Source organism: Raphanus sativus, chromosome 6, assembly GCF_000801105.2.
Source record: "Raphanus sativus cultivar WK10039 chromosome 6, ASM80110v3, whole genome shotgun sequence".
Taxonomy (NCBI): Eukaryota; Viridiplantae; Streptophyta; class Magnoliopsida; order Brassicales; family Brassicaceae; genus Raphanus; species Raphanus sativus.
The window spans coordinates 30576306-30594886 of record NC_079516.1 but is presented as its reverse complement, the minus strand read 5'-3'; the positions used below and the strand labels follow the sequence as shown (position 1 = coordinate 30594886).

General features: G+C 41.0%; 4 protein-coding genes across 4 annotated transcripts; 2 read left to right on the top strand and 2 right to left on the bottom strand.

The window, feature by feature from the left end:
- Positions 1-3708: 3708 nt before the first annotated feature.
- On the bottom strand, positions 3709-4946 carry LOC108829457 (uncharacterized). The gene is made up of 2 exons (XM_018603109.1): positions 4454-4946; positions 3709-4040 (listed from the first exon to the last, which is right to left on the bottom strand). Exons 1-2 carry the CDS (start codon positions 4944-4946, stop codon positions 3709-3711), a joined length of 825 nt encoding a protein of 274 aa, XP_018458611.1.
- Positions 4947-7889: 2943 nt separating this feature from the next.
- On the top strand, positions 7890-9503 carry LOC130495741 (uncharacterized). The gene is made up of 3 exons (XM_056987235.1): positions 7890-8121; positions 8221-8320; positions 8432-9503. The coding sequence occupies exons 1-3, from the start codon at positions 7890-7892 to the stop codon at positions 9501-9503; spliced, it is 1404 nt and encodes a 467-aa protein (XP_056843215.1).
- Positions 9504-14121: 4618 nt separating this feature from the next.
- On the top strand, positions 14122-14465 carry LOC108829459 (alanine aminotransferase 2, mitochondrial-like). Its single transcript, XM_018603111.1, has 2 exons — positions 14122-14265; positions 14349-14465. Exons 1-2 carry the CDS (start codon positions 14122-14124, stop codon positions 14463-14465), a joined length of 261 nt encoding a protein of 86 aa, XP_018458613.1.
- Positions 14466-16938: 2473 nt separating this feature from the next.
- LOC108829458 (MADS-box transcription factor 23) lies at positions 16939-17559 on the bottom strand. The gene has a single exon (XM_018603110.1). The coding sequence runs from the start codon at positions 17557-17559 to the stop codon at positions 16939-16941; it is 621 nt and encodes a 206-aa protein (XP_018458612.1).
- Between the last annotated feature and the right edge of the window lie 1022 nt (positions 17560-18581).

Sequence of the window (18581 nt, the reverse complement as noted above, 5' to 3'; positions counted from 1 at the left end):
TTATCATAAAATCCGATTATGATCAATTTGTCATATTTTACGACTAAAGCCAAAAACTCAAAACAAAACTGAAAACCAAGTTTGAAATTAAACAAGTGTTTGAAAGCCTCCCCAGGCTAACAAAGATTCAAAGTACGAACAGATAAAGGTTTAAAAGCCTCCTCAGGCCATAAGTCTTAAAACAAAAGAAATCAAAGCCCATTGGGCGGAAATCCTAAGAACACATGAAAGAGCCTCAGCTCTTAAACTTCCTTGTCATCTGAGCTCTTCTCAGCTCCCTTACCAGCCGGATCTTCCTCCTCAGGAACCTCCTCCTCCATCTCCTTATCGCTACCTCCAAGGGCGGCTTCGACTGGGGCTGAGTAAGAACCCACAAATCCCAAATTAGAACCGAACTCTTCAGAAAAGGAGAGATTAAACATATTAACCTCGAAAGTACCTGAGCTCTCAGAGAGTTGGGGAAGAGGGAGCTTGTCGATCGAGAAATCTGAGACCTGAGCCTTCTCGTACGCCGCAACAGCCTCCGGCATCATCGCCACCAAACGATCATACTCATCTTGCGTACTCTTAATCTCGCCGTCCAGCATGTCTTTCAGGAGCTCGGTGTTGGCTTGAATCTCTTGAGCATGAACCAGGAGATCGACTTAGTCCTTCTTCTTGGAGAACTTCTCCTTGACAACAACCAGAACTTTGTTGTATGCGTCAGCTACCTCCTTCTTTCCTCTCCGGACGGCTAGCCTGACCTCGGCTTCCTTGTTCTTCTGGCTGCTCTGGGTTGAAGTAATCAGCTCGTTGACTTGATACTCGGCTATCTTCCGAGCAGCATCCAAATCCCCAATCTTCCTATTCTTTACCTGGAGATCTATCAACTGGCTCTCGATTGTCCCCTGCTGAGCATCGGATTTGGAGCCAAGTCTCTTTACCTCAGCTTGGAGATCCGAGATCAGAGCCCGAGTCTGATTGAGCTCAGCCTTGTTGGCCTTGACCAGTTCAGTGATCTGAGCTAATTCCTCAGCACTGGGGGCATTGTGAACGGCGTCCTCAAATTTGAACTGAGCCCTGTTAATAGCGCCAGCAAGCTACAGAAAACAAAAAACGGTTCAGCGAAAATCTTCCAAAGATAAAGCTAAAAGTTGGAATAGACTTCATACCTGACGCATATGATGGGCAATATCAACGTACTCATCCTTGTGCGTGAGATTGGAGATCGAGGGGAGGGAACACCCGGTACTCTTCATATGCCTCATCAGAGTAGCCAAACCCCACGAATCATCCAAAACCGTCCAGGCTTCGAATAAGCAAAGTTCCAGCCAACGGTTCCTCCCCTAGAGGAGGAGGAGGAAGACCTCGAAGGTCTGTCAACCTGGTCAGTTCGGGACCTCTTGCTCCTCGGGGCTCAAATTCTGGAGGGTCCCTCACCATTTGAGGATCAGCTTCAGTCATCGGGACCTCGGAGGGAAGGCCAACTTCCTGAACTTTAGGCTCCAAAGAGCCAACACCTTTAGCAGGAGCAGAGCCTCCTTCGTCAAGAGCCTCCTTCACAGAGTCAAGGAAGGATCCTCCTTGGTTCTTGTCACTTCCTCTAGAGGAGCTGGCAGCCTTGGTCGATCTACCCCTGGAACGGAAGGAAGGCTGAATAGGCATCTTCTGTGATTGAGTCTTCTCGGAAGTACTTGCTCCGGATGAAACTTCGAAAACTGAATCACCCTCAGAAACTAAATCATGAAAAAGATTCATTAATCACATGAGACAAATTCAGACAGTAAAAATCATGAATTAGGAGTAGAAGGTTACCATCTAAACCAGCAACCGTCACTGAATCAGGGAAGGACGTCTGGTATCGTTCAGGAAACCTGGCCGATCCGACTCTCGTAGTGGTATAAGCTGCCCAGTTATTGGGACTATGCTGCAGCTTCCTATGGAGAGCTCTGGTAAGTTTACCGGATAACTTGATAGGATCCTCAATCTCTACAAGTTAATCAAAAGCAGTTAACACATCACGATAAGCAAAATAAAAATGCAAACTTCCCTAAACTCCTAACCAGAGATATCAGACCAAGAGGTCCTGAGGTCTCGGCCTACAGGAACCGTCGAGGGGTCAATCTTGACATAAAAGTACTTCTTCCGCCAGTCATCATCACTGGCCGTAAACTTGAAGACGCCTAACCCTGGACGACCGGGGAGGTAGTAGGTACCGCTTCCACCATCCTTGGAAGTACTCTCCTTTATCGAAAAGAGACTCATCAGCTCGGTCAAACCCACAATAACTCCTTCCTCTTTGGCCCTAGTGATGAATCCGTTTATCACTCGGATAACCGAGGGACAAAGTTGAGGAAGGGCCAGATGATAGTGATCTAGGAGGTCTAGCAAGAGGGTGGGGAGAGGAAACCTAAGATGGCACTTAGCGATGTACTTCTCATGAACGCAGAACCAACCCTCCGGAACGGTTTCGGGGGTTTCGTCTTCGTTACAATCCCTAGCTAGGTCACTCTTGCCATGGGCTTGAACGATAAGGTTGGTAACGTCTTGGCTCCTTAAGAGCGACGGAAAGTGAGGTCCAGAGGAGGCGCTCTTGCCACCTTTCTTCTTCATCCTTTTGACTCTTGCCCCGATCGAGTCTTTAACTTTCTTCTTCCCGGTGTCTTTCATCTTCTCTCCGGTTTCTTGTTTGACCTTCATAAGACGAGCACCGGAAGTGGAGATTTGAATTGCGCCGGAGCTTTCTTTCTTACTCATTGTAAGTAAAAGGAAAAGAGAGGAGAGGCAAAAAAGGAAGGATCGGGTTGAGATGAGCAAGAATGAACTCTCTAAAGAACTTAGGGATGAAAATCGAATTCGAAACAGAGATAAAAAAAAAGAAAAAAACGTGCCGTAAAATAAAGGAAGAGGGAGAAGTTACCTTGGAAACCGTCGGAGGCGTGGAGGAAGTGGAGAGACATGTAGTTAATACTCGCAGCTTTATATCCCATCATGTCTCGAAAATCGAAAACTACATTTCAAACTCCTATTAATCCAAACCATCGATTTAATCGAAGGGAATTTACAGCCGTTCGATCAGATAAAAATAAATATGGTTGAGATAGCTAGTAATCATGATCTCAACAAGAGAATCTAGCTTGGGCGGCTAGGTCTAGCTCCCGAGAATAACGAAACCTAATCTCGAGAGCTGGGGGCAACTGTTGGGCCCGAATATGGCCCGGTAGCTGACTCTGAATAATAAAAGATGATAACAGGCCACGACAGGCCCATCACGAGCTCGATATCTAAAAGGAGCTAAGCTGGAGCCGGAGGCTGAGAGCTAAGGACTTTTACCAAAGAGGTCACGGAGAAGAGGAAGCTCACGTCGTAACAGAAGGAGCGCAGAACTCGGTCAAAGGGAAGCTGTTGCGGATTCCTCAATAAACGGAGAAGATCTCGGGAACCAGTTGATGACGATCAAGCGGGACCTGAGGCTATTTAAAGAGAAAGCAAATCAAGAAAGAAGAATGATTCAACCCTTATTCGACACAATACTTTCATGATCTTTGTAACATTCTCATTATCTTTGTAATCATCAGAGAACGTTCCTTGTAACCATTCTTTACCAAAATCATCAATAAAATCATCATTCATTCTACAAGTTCTTACGGAATTCAGCCCGCGATTATCTTTCCCTAATCTTTTCTAAACACTGAACCTGATCTGAAATCTAGGTGTGAGTTTAACCCCTCACACTGCTTTCATACTGTATAGCCAGGGTCTTCCTAAGATAGCATTGAACGGTGCCGGTCGATCTATTACGATGAACTCCACGATCTTCCTAACGTCTCCGGTAGTGACTGCGAGCTCGATAGATCCTAGGGAGTAAGTTGTTTCTCCTGTGAATCCGATGAGCGGGGTTGGTTCTTGTTTAAGGAGAGTTTTGGTGAATCCCATTCGTTTGAAGGCATCGTAGAATAGGACATCGGCTGAGCTTCCGGTATCGATCATGATCCGTGAGAGCTCGCATCCTCCGACATCGAGTCGTAAAACGAGGGCGTCGTCGTGTGGTTGATCAAGGCCTGCGGTTTCATTCTCGTCGAATGTAATTTCGTGGTCAGGGCCGGAAAGAGGTTCTTGGATTCTCCGCTAGTGAGCCTTAATTGAGTTGACGGAGTTGCAGAATTTTGATCCTCCATAGATAAAATCAATACGTCGTATGATCTGACTGTTTATAGTGGGGGGAGCCATTTCTTTCTCCATGCGGACTGGTATTGCCTTTGCCCCCTAGACAGCTTGTAGCTGGGCTGCTGCATGCTGTTTTTATTTCGGTTTCTGAGTTCTTATGGCCTCATCTCCTCTAAATGCTTTCTGAGTTTTGTAATTCTATTAGCTAGTTTTGGCTTGATCGGTTGTCTTTTTGGTACAAGGTCGAATTCTTCATGGAGTCCGAGAGTGATTGTTATGTTTCCTTGCGTCGAGGTCGCTGTCGTACCTTGGACGTCGTATCGATCTCGCCTGTTTGTGCTTAGCGAGATCATGTCGACCCGCTTTTTGGGAGCGGGTGGTGGCGAGTTTGGTGATTCGGCCTCCACCTCCCGAGCCCTTTTGTAGGAAGACGTTTTCGGCTTTTTATCGCTTTTTGGAGTCGAAGGGGGTTCATCTTCTTGAGAGTTTTCTTCTTCCTCCCTTCTCTCCTTTTCGCGTAACGCAGCTCGACATTCCTCAGTGGAATGTCCTTTCCGTTTGTGGAAGTCGTAATGCTTGTTCAGGTCGACAGTCGATGATTTGTTTTTCGTGGAGTTATCTATTGCGTAAGAATGTTGACCTTTGGTCGGTGCTTCTTTAGTTGTCGAAGTCTTTTTCCTGGCGGCATTTTTGCTTGCCAAAAATTGTTCTTTCAAGTTAGCTACGTCCTCTTCGTACGCTGCGAAGAATGATGCTCGATGCAGCGCGTCATCTAGTGACACTGGGGCCCTGACCGACATTTCTTCTTTGAATTTAGAGGAGAACCACACACCATTCTTTAGGCGGCGAGAGCCACTCCATCGTTGAGGTTTGCGATTTTCGCTTTGATTTTTCTAAATTTATTTATGTAAGCTCTTAGAGGCTCGAAGGGTGCTTGTTTGAGGTTCCATAGATCGGCTTCGGTTGTTCTGGTTTCTATGAACATCGAGTACTGCTTTAGGAACGCCGACACTAGTTGTGTGAAGTTATCGATCGAATTTTCTTCTAGGCCGGCGAACCATTCTAGGGTGGAGCCCGTGAGGTTCTCTGCGAAGAAACGACAGTACCCTGCCTCATTTTCATCGTCGTTGAGATGCGCTCTGGATATCGCGAGTCTAAAGGCTCGGATGTGAGCTTTAGGGTCTGAGTTTCCAAAGTACTCGGGGAATTTAATTTTCCCGATGGTGCTTAGCTTCATCCCCGAGATTCTTTCTGTGAGGGGGTCCTTCGGGTTTCCTCAATAGCGAGATCGATAACTGGGGCTGCGCTTGTTGCCATGTGCATAATGGTGTGTAGTCGTTTGAGTTCGGTATCGTTTTTATCGATGTACTCCTGGAAGTTCCCATTTCCTCCATCGGTCCTCAAGTCATCTCTTCGCGGAGTTCCAATGGCGGTAGGAGAAAAGGGCGGCACTTCGTTTCGTCTACTCTGGTCGAGACCCGTGCCAGGTAGCTCGAAATCTTCCGTCGTTGAGTGATGGACTCTGGAAGCTCGTTGGTTCGAAGACGGGGTCTCGAATCGAACTCTGTTGGCTCTTCTGGTGACACCATTGGTACGAAGAGGTGTGATCGGGGAGCTTTGGGTTCGTGTTGAGTTTTCTCCGGTTCCATTGAAACTTAGGTTTCGGGGGATCGGGCTAGTATACGTGTTGTTAAGCGAATTATCTCCGGGATAATGTCCCGATCAAGCACTCGAGAAACCGGGGGTCCCGAAAGCTCCGCCGTTTGGTGCTCGAGGCAGCGGATTCGTCTGGGATCTGTCCTAAATGCTAGCTCGATGTTCGGCGAATTCTCTTTCGGTTTGTTCTAGCCTAGTTGTAATTGCTCGATGAGCAATTTCCTGCTCCTGAGCTTTGTCTAGGAGAGCTCGAACCGTGCCTCGAAGCTCTGCGACTTCCTCCCTTGCTTGGGTTATTTGTATGGGGGAAATCAGTCTTATTGGTTGAGTTCGGGTTAGCGAACTGTCTATCGGAGATCTATCTCCAGTTCGACTCCAGACTCGGGGTCCGGATCGATCGGGAGGAGGGACTCCGGCTGAAGGAGCTTGCAGGATCTGGGTCAGATCGTTGATCCCGCTCACGTTAGCTGATCCGATCGGTAGGTTGATCCCTTGATCGGCTCCGATCGGATCGGCGTTGTCGGTTCTTTGTTGAGGGATTCCAGATTGATTTGGATCCATAATCGTGCTTAGAAATCCTGATATGATCATGGACCAGTAAAGCAAAGAAGACAAGGCGACCATGGAGGAACCAACTGATGAAGATGCTCTCACAATGCCTAAGGATCCCATGACTCGAGCCAGAAGCAAGCAACTCAAAGAAGCCATTGGAGGACTACTTAAGACATCCATGAAGCAAGAAGAAAGTCTTGGAAGAAGCTTGATCAATCTAGACACACTTACCACAATTCAAGCTATTTCTTTTTCTAGATAGTCATCAAATGAGCAAGTAACATATGTGTGCTCTTTTTCCCTATCTTTGGTTTTGTCCCACTGGGTTTTCCAAAGATAGGTTTTTAACGAGGCCATATGTTGCTTTCCTATCACTCATTTGATGTACTTAGGATTTTCAGACTTCCATATTTTATCTTATGTTTTATTTTAGACTATGGTTTGATTTTATGATACATTAAGAGACCAAGGAGCATGTTCCTTGCTCTCTCTATATATATGTGCTCGGAAACCCTAAATGAAGTATCCAATCAATTATTTTCAGACTCTTGTCTCTCTCACTGTCGGCTGCAAGCTTCTTTGTAGTCTGAGATCTCTTGAGTCCTTGTTAGTGTGTCATATCTAACAAACCCACAAGAGTAATCCTTCTTGGTGTGTCATATCCGAGTGTGTCATATCCGAGATTGATTACTTAGGAGTATCAAGGAGTCCCTTCCATAACTCTTTGTGTCACCATACAATCCACAAACCTTGAAGAAGATTGAGTCTCGGATTCTCTACTTGCAAGGATCTATCCCCTTACCATCCAGAGAAGCATCCTAGGAGTGTATTATGTGGTATCAGAGCAAATCTGGATAGGGAAGTACTAGTTTTCTTCAAACTTTCACTCGATCTGTTCTTGGCTTTCATAACCATTGATAGATCTGAGTTTTGTTGTGTTGTTTCTGTCGATTTGATGCACTTTCATTTCAGTATTGCTAGATCTGTTGTTGTGTGTTTCAAAACTGATAGATCTGAGATTTGTTGTTTCGAAATTGATAGATCTAAGAGTTTATCTTATAGATCTACTCTGGATCTGTTCAAATCTTGTTACTGTTGTGTTAGATCTATTGTTTATGTCAGTTTATCATCCTATCTGTTGATTAACCTGTGTAAGATTGATAGATCTGATCTTGTTTTGTTGAAATCTGATAAATAGACAGTGTTGATCTTGTGATTTTTGAAAAGACTCTTGAGATCCTTGCAGCATGTTTCATTTCTTGTTTTGTGTCCTTATTTGATTTTGATTTCGAACTCTTTTACTGGCTGAGTTTGTTATTGATTTCAGGTAAACACTTTTGTGATTGAAGAGTGGTGAACAAAGATCAAGATATAAGCAGCTTCTTCCTTGATGGGCGAGTACTGTAGCTACAGTCAAGTCTGGTGCCTAATTTTCTCAAGTCTGGTGCCTAATTTTCTCAAGTCTGGTAACAATGGGCAACGAGACTGATGAGGAAGCAGACTTGATGAGAAAGAACAAACTGTTGATATAAGCAATGGCCGCTCAGTTGAAGCAAACCATGTTGGAAAGCATGACTGAGATGATGAATGAAAACATGAAAGAGATCAGAAATGAAATCAGACAAGCTACTGGTCAAGGTCACAGTAATGAGTCCAGAAGGAACCGTCGAACTCACACTCCACAAGAGCATGCTGGTTCACAGGAGACTGATAACTACTATGAGCGCCACAGAAGTGGGAGAAGTGGTTCTTCCTCAGCATCACGAGGTAGTAGAAGGAGAACTCGTCGTGATCATGATGAAAGAAGACCTTACCGTGATGAGCTTTCTGGTTTGAAGCTTAAAATCCCTCCCTTCCATGGCAAAGTTGATCATGATGCTTATCTTGAGTGGGAGAAGAAGATTGAGATTGTATTCAACTGCCGACACTACACCAATGCTCAGAGGATTCAATTTGCTGCAACTGAGTTCTATGATTATGCTTTGAGCTGGTGGGATCAACTGGTGACTACTAGGAGGATGAATCAAGAGTATCCAGTTGATACTTGGCAAGAGATGAAGTCTCTTATGCGCAAGAGGTTTGTGCCTAACCACTACCACCGGGATCTTCATCAAAGATTGAGGAGACTTACACAAGGATCCAAGACTGTGGAAGAGTACTACCAGGAGATGGAGTTGCTGATGTTGAGGGCTGGTATATCTGAGGACAGAGAAGCTACTATGGCAAGGTTTCTTGGAGGGCTTAACCGCGAGATACAAGACAGTGTGGAGATGCAGCACTATATAGAGATAGAAGAGATGTTGCACAAAGCTATTCTGGTGGAGCAACAGATTAAGGGAAAGCATCACTCGCGAGGCAACTATGGGTACAGCAAGTATCAGTACACTAAAGAAGAGAAACCATCTCATCTGAAGGACAGCAAGCCTCAGCAGAAAGAAGAATCCAAGCCTAGCATCCCATACATCAAAGGGAAAGGCAAGGCAGAAGCTACAAGCTCTAGAACTAGAGATGTTAAGTGTTTTAAGTGTCAAGGAAGAGGACATTATGCCAATGAGTGCACCAACAAGAAGGTTATGATTCTACTTGAGAATGGAGAGTATGAATCAGAAGAAGAGCACTCCGGTTCTGATCTGGAAAAGTCTGGTGAAGAAAGTGAAGTAGAACCGGTTAAAGGAAGGTTGTTGGTGACAAGAAGACTCTTGAACTTGCAAACTAAGACTGAAGAAACTGAGCAGCGTGAGAACCTCTTCTACACTAGGTGTTTGGTTCAGGGAAAGGTGTGCAGCCTTATTATTGATGGTGGAAGCTGTGTCAATGTAGCTAGTGAGACCATGGTGAAGAAATTGGGTCTGAAAGTACAGAAACATCCTAGACCTTACCGGCTGCAATGGCTCAATGAGAAAGGTGAGATGCGAGTCTCCAATCAAGTGCTGGTACCTATAGCCATTGGTAGATATGAGGATGAAGTCTTGTGTGATGTATTACCAATGGAAGCTAGCCATATCCTTCTTTGTAGACCATGGCAGTTTGATAGGCGAGTGGTTCGTGATGGTTTCACCAACAAGCACTATTTTGAGTTTAATGGAAAGAAGACAGTGCTGGTACCTTTGTCACCTAAGGAAGTTCATGAGGATCAGCTCCAGCTTTAGAAAAAGAAACAGATAGACCTCAAACCTGATCAGAAACATCACAGCCTCTATACCAAACAGGGAGATATCAAAAGAATTCTCTACTCTCAATCATCTATTGTTTTACTTATGTTTAAAGAGAATTTGCTAACAGTCACTGATCTTACACAGGAGTATCCTAGTGAACTAGTCTCTCTTTTGCAGGAATATACTGATGTGTTTCCAGAAGATAACCCCATAGGATTGCCACCAGTGCGTGGGATTGAGCATCAGATTGATTTTGTTCCTGGCTCCACTCTTCCTAACCGACCAGCATACAGAACCAAATCTGTTGAGACTAAGGAGTTGCAAAGACAAGTGGAGGAGCTGATGGAGAAGGGTCATCCGAGAGAGTATGAGTCCATGTGCTGTTCCAGTACTCCTTGTGCCTAAGAAAGATGGTAGCTGGCGCATGTGTGTTGATTGCAGAGCCATCAACAACATAACAGTGAAGTATCGCCACCCTATTCCTAGATTAGATGATATGCTTGATGAATTGCATGGCTCTAGTATCTTTTCTAAGATAGATCTGAAGAGTGGGTATCATCAAATTAGGATGAAAGAGGGAGATGAATGGAAAACTGCTTTCAAGACTAAGCATGGCTTGTATGAGTGGTTGGTGATGCCTTTTGGCTTAACTAATGCTCCTAGTACCTTTATGAGATTGATGAGTCATGTACTTAGATATTTTATAGGAGTGTTTGTGGTAGTATACTTTGATGATGTCCTTGTTTATTCTAAGAGCTTAGAAGAGCATATAGTTCATGTTAGGACTGTTCTTGATGTTTTGAGAAAAGAAAAGCTCTTTGCTAATCTTAAGAAGTGTACTTTCTGTACGGATAACTTGGTCTTCCTAGGCTTTGTTGTGAGTGCAGATGGAGTAAAGGTGGATCAAGAGAAGGTGAAAGCCATACAAGAGTGGCCAATTCCTAAAACCATAAATGAAGTAAGGAGTTTCCGTGGGCTAGCAGGCTTCTATAGGCGATTTGTGAAGGACTTCAGCACTCTAGCAGCTCCACTGACCGAGATTATCAAGAAAGATGTAGGATTCAAGTGGGGAGAAGCACAAGAAACCTCATTTCAAATCCTTAAAGAGAAGCTTACTAACTCTCCTCTTCTTATACTTCCTGATTTCTCTAAAACATTTGAAATTGAATGTGATGCCTCAGGAATTGTTATTGGTGCTGTGTTGATGCAGGATAGAAGGCCCATAGCATACTTCAGTGAGAAACTAAGTGGAGCTACTCTCAATTATGCCACTTATGACAAAGAACTATATGCCTTGGTGAGAGCTCTACAGACTTGGCAGCATTATCTATCGCCAAAGGAGTTTGTCATTCACACAGACCATGAGTCTCTCAAGTACCTCAAGGGACAAAGCAAGCTCAGCAAGAGACACGCCAGATGGGTAGAATTCATTGAAACCTTTCCTTATGTGATCAAATACAAACAAGGTAAGGAAATTATAGTTGCTTATGCACTATCAAGAAGATATACTCTCTTGAATACTCTTGATGCTAAGTTGCTAGGATTTGAACAACTTAAAGATATGTATGCAACTGATGCTGACTTTCAGGAAGCTTACCAATCGTGTGAGAAATATGCTGCAGGACATTATTTTAGGCAGGATGGATTCTTATTCTATGATAATAGATTGTGTGTGCCTAACTGTTCTTTGAGAGATTTATTTGTCAGGGAATCCCATGGAGGAAGTTTAATGGGACACTTTGGTATTGCCAAGACTCTTAAGGTTTTGCAGGATCACTTCTTTTGGCCACACATGAAACGAGATGTTGAGAGAATCTGTGGAAGGTGTGCAACTTGCAAAGCAGCTAAGTCAAAGATCCAAACCCACGGTTTGTATACTCCTTTACCTATTCCTACTCACCCTTGGAATGATATATCTATGAACTTTGTTGTCGGATTGCCAAGGACCAAGACAGGTAAGGATTCTATCTTTGTGGTTGTGGACAGATTTTCTTAAATGGCACACTTCATTGCTTGTCATAAGACTGATGATGCTTTACATGTTGCAAACCTGTTCTTTAAAGAGATTGGGCGCATTCATGGCATGCCTAGGACTATAGTTTCTGATAGAGATACTAAGTTTCTTAGTTATTTTTGGAAGACTCCTTGGTCTAAGCTAGGTACTAAACTGTTATTCTCTACTACATGTCATCCACAAACTGATGGGCAGACTGAGGTAGTTAATAGAACTCTTGGAACTCTCTTGTGTGCATTCATTAAAAATAATCTGAAATTTTGGGAAGAATACTTGCCTCACTGTGAATTTGCTTATAATCATGCTCAGCATTCTGCATCTAAGTATTCTCCTTCTGAAATTGTTTATGGGTTCAATCCCATCTCTCCTTTGGATCTAATGCCTTTACCTGAGTGTGCTAGGGTCAGTATGGATGGGAAAAAGAAAGCAGAGATGGTGCAGCAGATCCATGAGCAGGCTAGAAAGAATATTGTTGAGAAGACAAAGCAGTACACTAAGAGAGCAAACAAGGGCAGGCGTGAGATGATCTTTGATGTAGGTGATATGGTGTGGGTTCACTTGCGCAAGGAGAGATTCCCCAAAGAAAGAAAATCCAAGCTGATGCCGAGGATAGATGGTCATTTTGAGATCATCCAGAAAATCAATGACAATGCCTACAAGCTTGATCTTCAAGGTAAGTATGATATAAGCAACAGTTTCAATGTTACTGACTTGATCTTTTTTGTTGCAGATGAACCAGATTTGAGGACAAATCCTTTTCAAGAGGGAGGGGATGATATGATCATGGACCAGTCAAGCAAAGAAGACAAGGCGACCATGGAGGAACCAACTGATGAAGATGCTCTCACCATGCCTAAGGGTCCCATGACTCGAGCCAGAAGCAAGCAACTCAAAGAAGCCATTGGAGGACTACTTAAGACATCCATGAAGCAAGAAGAAAGTCTTGGAAGAAGCTTGATCAACCAAGACACACTTACCACAATTCAAGCTATTTCTTTTTCTAGATAGTCATCAAATGAGCAAGTAACATATGTGTGCTCTTTTTCCCTATCTTTGGTTTTGTCCCACTGGGTTTTCCAAAGATAGGTTTTTAACGAGGCCATATGTTGCTTTCCTATCACTCATTTGATGTACTTAGGATTTTCAGACTTTCATATTTTATCTTATGTTTTATTTTAGACTATGGTTTGATTTTATGATACATTAAGAGATCAAGGAGCCTGTTCCTTGCTCTCTCTATATATATGTACTCGGAAACCCTAAATGAAGTATCCAATCTATTATTTTCAGACTCTTGTCTCTCTCACAGTCGGCTGCAAGCTTCTTTGTAGTCTGAGATCTCTTGAGTCCTTGTTAGTGTGTCATATCTAACAAACCCACAAGAGTAATCCTTCCTGGTGTGTCATATCCGAGATTGATTACTTAGGAGTATCAAGGAGTCCCTTCCATAACTCTTTGTGTCACCATACAATCCACAAACCTTGAAGAAGATTGAGTCTCGGATTCTATACTTGCAAGGATCTATCCCCTTACCATCCAGAGAAGCATCCTAGGAGTGTATTAAATCCTAGATCGGGTTCTTAGCAAGCATGTTTTTCGTTTATCTTCCCCACAGTCGGCGCCAAAATGTAGAACCTAAAATCTACACTCAGTATTTTGTAGTGTTTGTAAGTAAACTAGGTAAGTGACAAAAGATGTAGGCAACGATATCCTTAGAACACAACGATGTAATCGGAATTCGGTTGACAAAAATGGACTTTTATTGATTAAGAGGTCGAATACAAGGAATAACAAAGAGATCGATTATAACAAGGAGATCGATCAATAGTAAGATCTAAAACGAAGTGAGAAAGGTGAAAATGTGTGGTGTGCTCTCTCTCTAGGATTTTCGCTGTCTCTTTAGCATTGATCTCCTCTCCCTTTTATAAGCTCGACTCCGCTATTCTTGTAACTGCTTCCGCGACCTTCTCGACTTCGGCGACCTCCTTTTCTACTTCGTTGACGTCGCTATGGGTCTTGTTCTTTTACGGCCCATTTTAAATATAGCCCATTTAGTCTATTTCAAAAATTGGGTCCAACACAAAGGTTTGAAAATTTGTTCTTTCTTCATTTGATCATTGCTTTGTCTCAAAAATGGACTCCTCTCTTTAAATAGGGTACTACGGACAGTGTGGGAAGAGAGGTGGTTACATGGAGGTTACTGGATTCACATCTGATGTTAGAGAACAGATATACAAAGTGGCTTCTGTGAATCTTAGCTCCAACATCTCTGGTCAAATTCTGGCCAGCCTCGTCATGAGCCCACCCAAGGTATCAAAACATCTCTAGCAGTTAACTTGCAGACCAATGGTAATTGAGTTTAACAGCTTTTTCCGTAATTTTATCAGCCTGGTGATGACTCCTATGATTCATACATAGCAGAGAAAGAGGGGACTCTCTCGTCTTAAGCAACACGTGCAAAGGTTAGTGATTCTCAGAGAACTTACTAACAATAATGGTTTTACATTTTTGTTATGGTATTTGAGCTTAACCACGCAGACCCTTGAAGAAGCTTTGAACAAGTTAGAAGGTGTAACATGCAATAGAGCAGAAGGAGCTATGTATTTATTCCCTTGCATTAACATTCCACAAAAGGCAATTGCAGCTGCAGAAGCTGCTAAGACTGCACCAGACGCCTTCTACTGCAAACGCCTTCTAAACGCTACTGGAATAGTTGTAGTCCCTGGTTCTGGCTTTAGACAGGTTTGATGAAACTGAGAAAGCTGAGAAAACCGAACCAAAACATCACTTAACCGTTGGTATACATCTTGTCTGTTTTGATGTAGGTACCGGGAACATGGCATTTCAGGTGCACTATACTTCTTCGAGAAGATAAGATTCCGGCAATCGTTAACCGTCTCACTGAGTTCCACAAGAGCTTCATGGATGAGTTCCGTGACTAAAGGGTATTCTGTTTTTATGATCTATTCTATATTAGATACGACTAGTCTTTGAGTAATAACAAGAAAAGGAAATAAAAGGAGAAAGCATGGTGTTTCTTTTCAATACGGACGATTAAAAACCATAAAATAATGTTCTTGAAAGAAAGAAAGAAAGAAAAAAACTAATATTATATATAACATGTAAAACCTCTTTATTATGATCTTGTTTCAAAATGCTTTTTAAAATTTGAGAAAATTTTCAAAACGAAATAAAAATTTGGCATGATTGTCTCTTTGGTATAAAACTATTTTTGTTCATTTTGTCTTTTTTACCCCTTTCTATTTCTCAAATTAATGAAACAAAAAGTTTTATGAGTCAAAAAATGTTTAAAAATATAAATAATTAATAAATCTTTCATATACACAAACACATATTTTTATTTTGCTGAAAACTTTGATAAATAAAGTTTTTTAACTTTCACTCTACTTTTAATTCGTCTTCTACACAAAATGAGTTAGTAGAAAACGAATTCCAAAATAAACAAGTCTGTCCGTTTTCTTTAGAACAAACAATCCACTATTAATTAAAATTCTAAATATGGAGAAAATGTACTCTACTAGTTATAAAGAAAGCTACATTTCTGTCGAATTTAGTTTTTACTTTTATGAAGTATTTTAAAATTTCAGGAACGCGAAATTTAGAAATTACACGAACGTCTACAATTAGTCAAAATTGCATACATGATTTTTGTCCATAGTTCTAATAATGTAGAAGGTGCTTTCCACGGATAAGATAACCTGTTTTTGCGAAATTAAGAAATTTCAGTTAAGAAAATATTCTTATGTCCTAAAATGTGTTTTGATCGATTTGTTTTGTCAAAATATAAAAAACAACGATTTTCCATTTTTTTCTTCTTCAGTTTATAATTTTTCCGTAGTTTGTCTTGTAATTTTCACGAACTCTTATTCTATGATGCATTCTATACAATATGTGGTATTTGAGAATTAGGTACAACCATGAGATGGGTTTTTTCAGCTAGTGATAAAGAGGGTAGGCTATTGTTATTGGAATCAAATTCTACACAGAATCGCCATGTTCTTTGTCTTCAGAGAGAGAGGCGGAGAAACCAAAAGAGAAACAAAAGAACCAGATTAAGTTTTTCCTTTTGATTTTAATTGTTGTTTTAATATTTTTTTTCTTTTTACTAAACATTTTAATTTTAGCTCAACTGTTAAGTTTTTTAATTATGTTTAATATGTTTAATTTGGTTGATGAACGTTAGTTTGGGATTATGAAAAATATTATACTTTATGATCAATTTAGTGATAATTTTATACCAAGGGGACAATCACTCCAAATTTTTATTCCGGCAATTTTCCCATAAATTTTTTGATTATTTTTGTTACAACATAATACGTGTGTGCATCCAGTGGCAGAGGTAGTGAGGCAGTAGGGGGGTCATATGACCCCTATCAAATTTATATTTATTTTATTTTTAATGTAAGTTTAGATGAATTTTCTGAAATATTCAGTTAAAATTACTGTTTGATCCCTGTGAATATGTGTTCAATCCTTCAGATGCACCCCTTGCTTTATTTATTTTGTTGTATCAGTAGTTATGTATATAAAAAAAAATTATTATGACCCCTATACAAATTATTCCTACCTCCGCCATTGTGTGCATCAAACCCTCTTTTATTTGCCTCACGTCATCTTTTAAGCTTCGCGTCATCTTCTGGATAGTCTCCTCAACTACCTTCCCCGTCAGACTCTTCTTGTACAACTACATGGTGGCCTCTTCCTTTGCATAAGTTCCTCATGATCTCTTTTCGTTAAACAAATCGTGAGAAGTTTAATGTCAAATTTATAAATATTTTTATCCCCTTATACCATTATATGTTATAAGAATCTTTGGGAAAACGTGTTAGACTTTTTTCATCACAAACGTGTTTCTTATACACACTATGACAAATCTGCTCATAATTAAAGCCATAAGAACTGAAATCTATTACCGACTCATTTGTCTAACCATTGGCTACACAGCTTATCAAACCAATTCTACTCCATTTTTGGTTTTTATCTTAGAGGACTAGGACCACTGGATGTGATAGGCTAGTGGTTTAAGCACACGTGTTTGTGTTATGATGTTCATAGTTAGAAATCTGGTGGAAAAATGATTTACCTGTGTCGTTGGCATTAGCAAAGACTGCCTCTCAGCTAAACATCAAGGCTCGCGTATGATGAAAGGGAAAAGGGCTTTATTACATCAAATCCGTAAGCCCTTTATTTACTTGGAGTAGGTTTATGAATGCAAAACTTAACATAACTTAAACAAAACCCAAATATGGTTTAACTTTCAAAGTAATAATAATACAAGAAAATAAGGATTAAATTGAATGACATGAAATGAGTTCATATAACTGAACTCAACAAAGATAAAAATCAAGTACTTTAGAATTTCATTAGAGGAATACTTCACCAGTGACTAATCAATCATCCGTTTTGACCTAGTCGGCATCGAGTAACCCCATCAGTCACATCCCCCATGCTTTGAATATCCATCTGCGGTTTCCAACCCATCATGTTGATTGGCCATGCAGGAACAATACTCCCCATGTCATTAATCTTCTTACCTATCTTGTCTCTCAACACACTCATCGCCATAATGTACTCTTCCAACTCCTCCTCCGGCACGCTCTCCACCGGCCTCTTCCACAACGGCCTCCCTTCCTCCTCCGCTGAATCATCACCTGAACATACCTCTAAGTTCACTGGAATCTTGGGAAGATATTTGTCCATCAACGAGTCCACCTGGCCAAAGCTGTAGATCCTACCGCATTTAGAGAACGTGACCACGGCGATTTTTGCACCGGTCAAAACGCTCAACTCGGCGGCTTTCTTGAAAAGCCCACGGCGTCGTTTCGAAAACGTTACATGTCTCTTGCTGTCTTCTGTGATCTCTTTGATCTCTATCTTCTGTCGACCTCGACTGGTTTTAGGGGTTCGTGTTGTTGTCAACTCCTTTTTGGTTTGAGTAACCAACAAGAAAGGGCTTTGAAATTGATCATTAGGTTTCAAAAAAGTAGTAGGTAAAGTTTCTCTTACTTCTTCCATGACCAGACAAGAGGGAGAGATGGAAAATATCGTTAGGGTTTTTTTCTTGAAAGTGGGATTTATAGTTGTTCATGGGTTTAATAATAAAGAGTGTTTGATCTATTTATTTTGATATTAAATGCACTTTCAAATAATTTACCTTTTTTGGAATGATTCCATATCAAACGTAGCCTATAGCTACTATCCGTGAATACGTGTTGCAAATTTATAGAAATATATGTACTGTTCAAGATACTGTTTCCATTTTACTCGTCGTTGAATTATTAATTGTGATGCATATAGAATATTTATATGATCCAGCAAAATATCAGCGAATCGCGTTTTACGATCACATAAGACCTATAACTATCATGTTCTAGGACTAGAACAAGATGCCATGCCGTCATACCAAAAAAAGAAACTTATGACACTTTTTTTTTCAGCATATCTATCTATCTATACTATTAAAGCAGGATCCTATTGGTTTTTTTACTAAAAATACTCCTTTCTTTAATAACATTGCATATTTCATTAAGGGCAATCAAGTAATATTAATAACACATCTATATTGGGTCACTTTTTTTAAATCCAGCCCATTGCTCACATCATCTTTTTTGGGCCATTTGGGCCGACTAACAAATCAGATTCAATTTTTATTTTTTTCGGATCGGGTTCGAGTCGGATTTTTCCGGGTCTGGGTGGGTTCGGTTCTCATGCATAAGAACCTGAAAAATAACCAAATAACCAAACTATCTAAAACGGGTTTGGTTATTTATACTCAGAGTAACCAAAGTATCCGATTAGGTTCAAATTTTCGTATCCAAATTATTCAAAAGTAACCAAAGTAACCAAAAATATCCATTCTATACAGTTTTTTGGGTAAACTTTTATCCAAACTATCATATTTTATCCAAAAATACTTAAAAGTACTAAAAATGACTACTATAGTTAACTTATGATATTAATTTAAAATATTAAAATAATTATAAATATAATTATAACATATATTTTTAGATATATATTCACATTTCGGGTATCTTCGG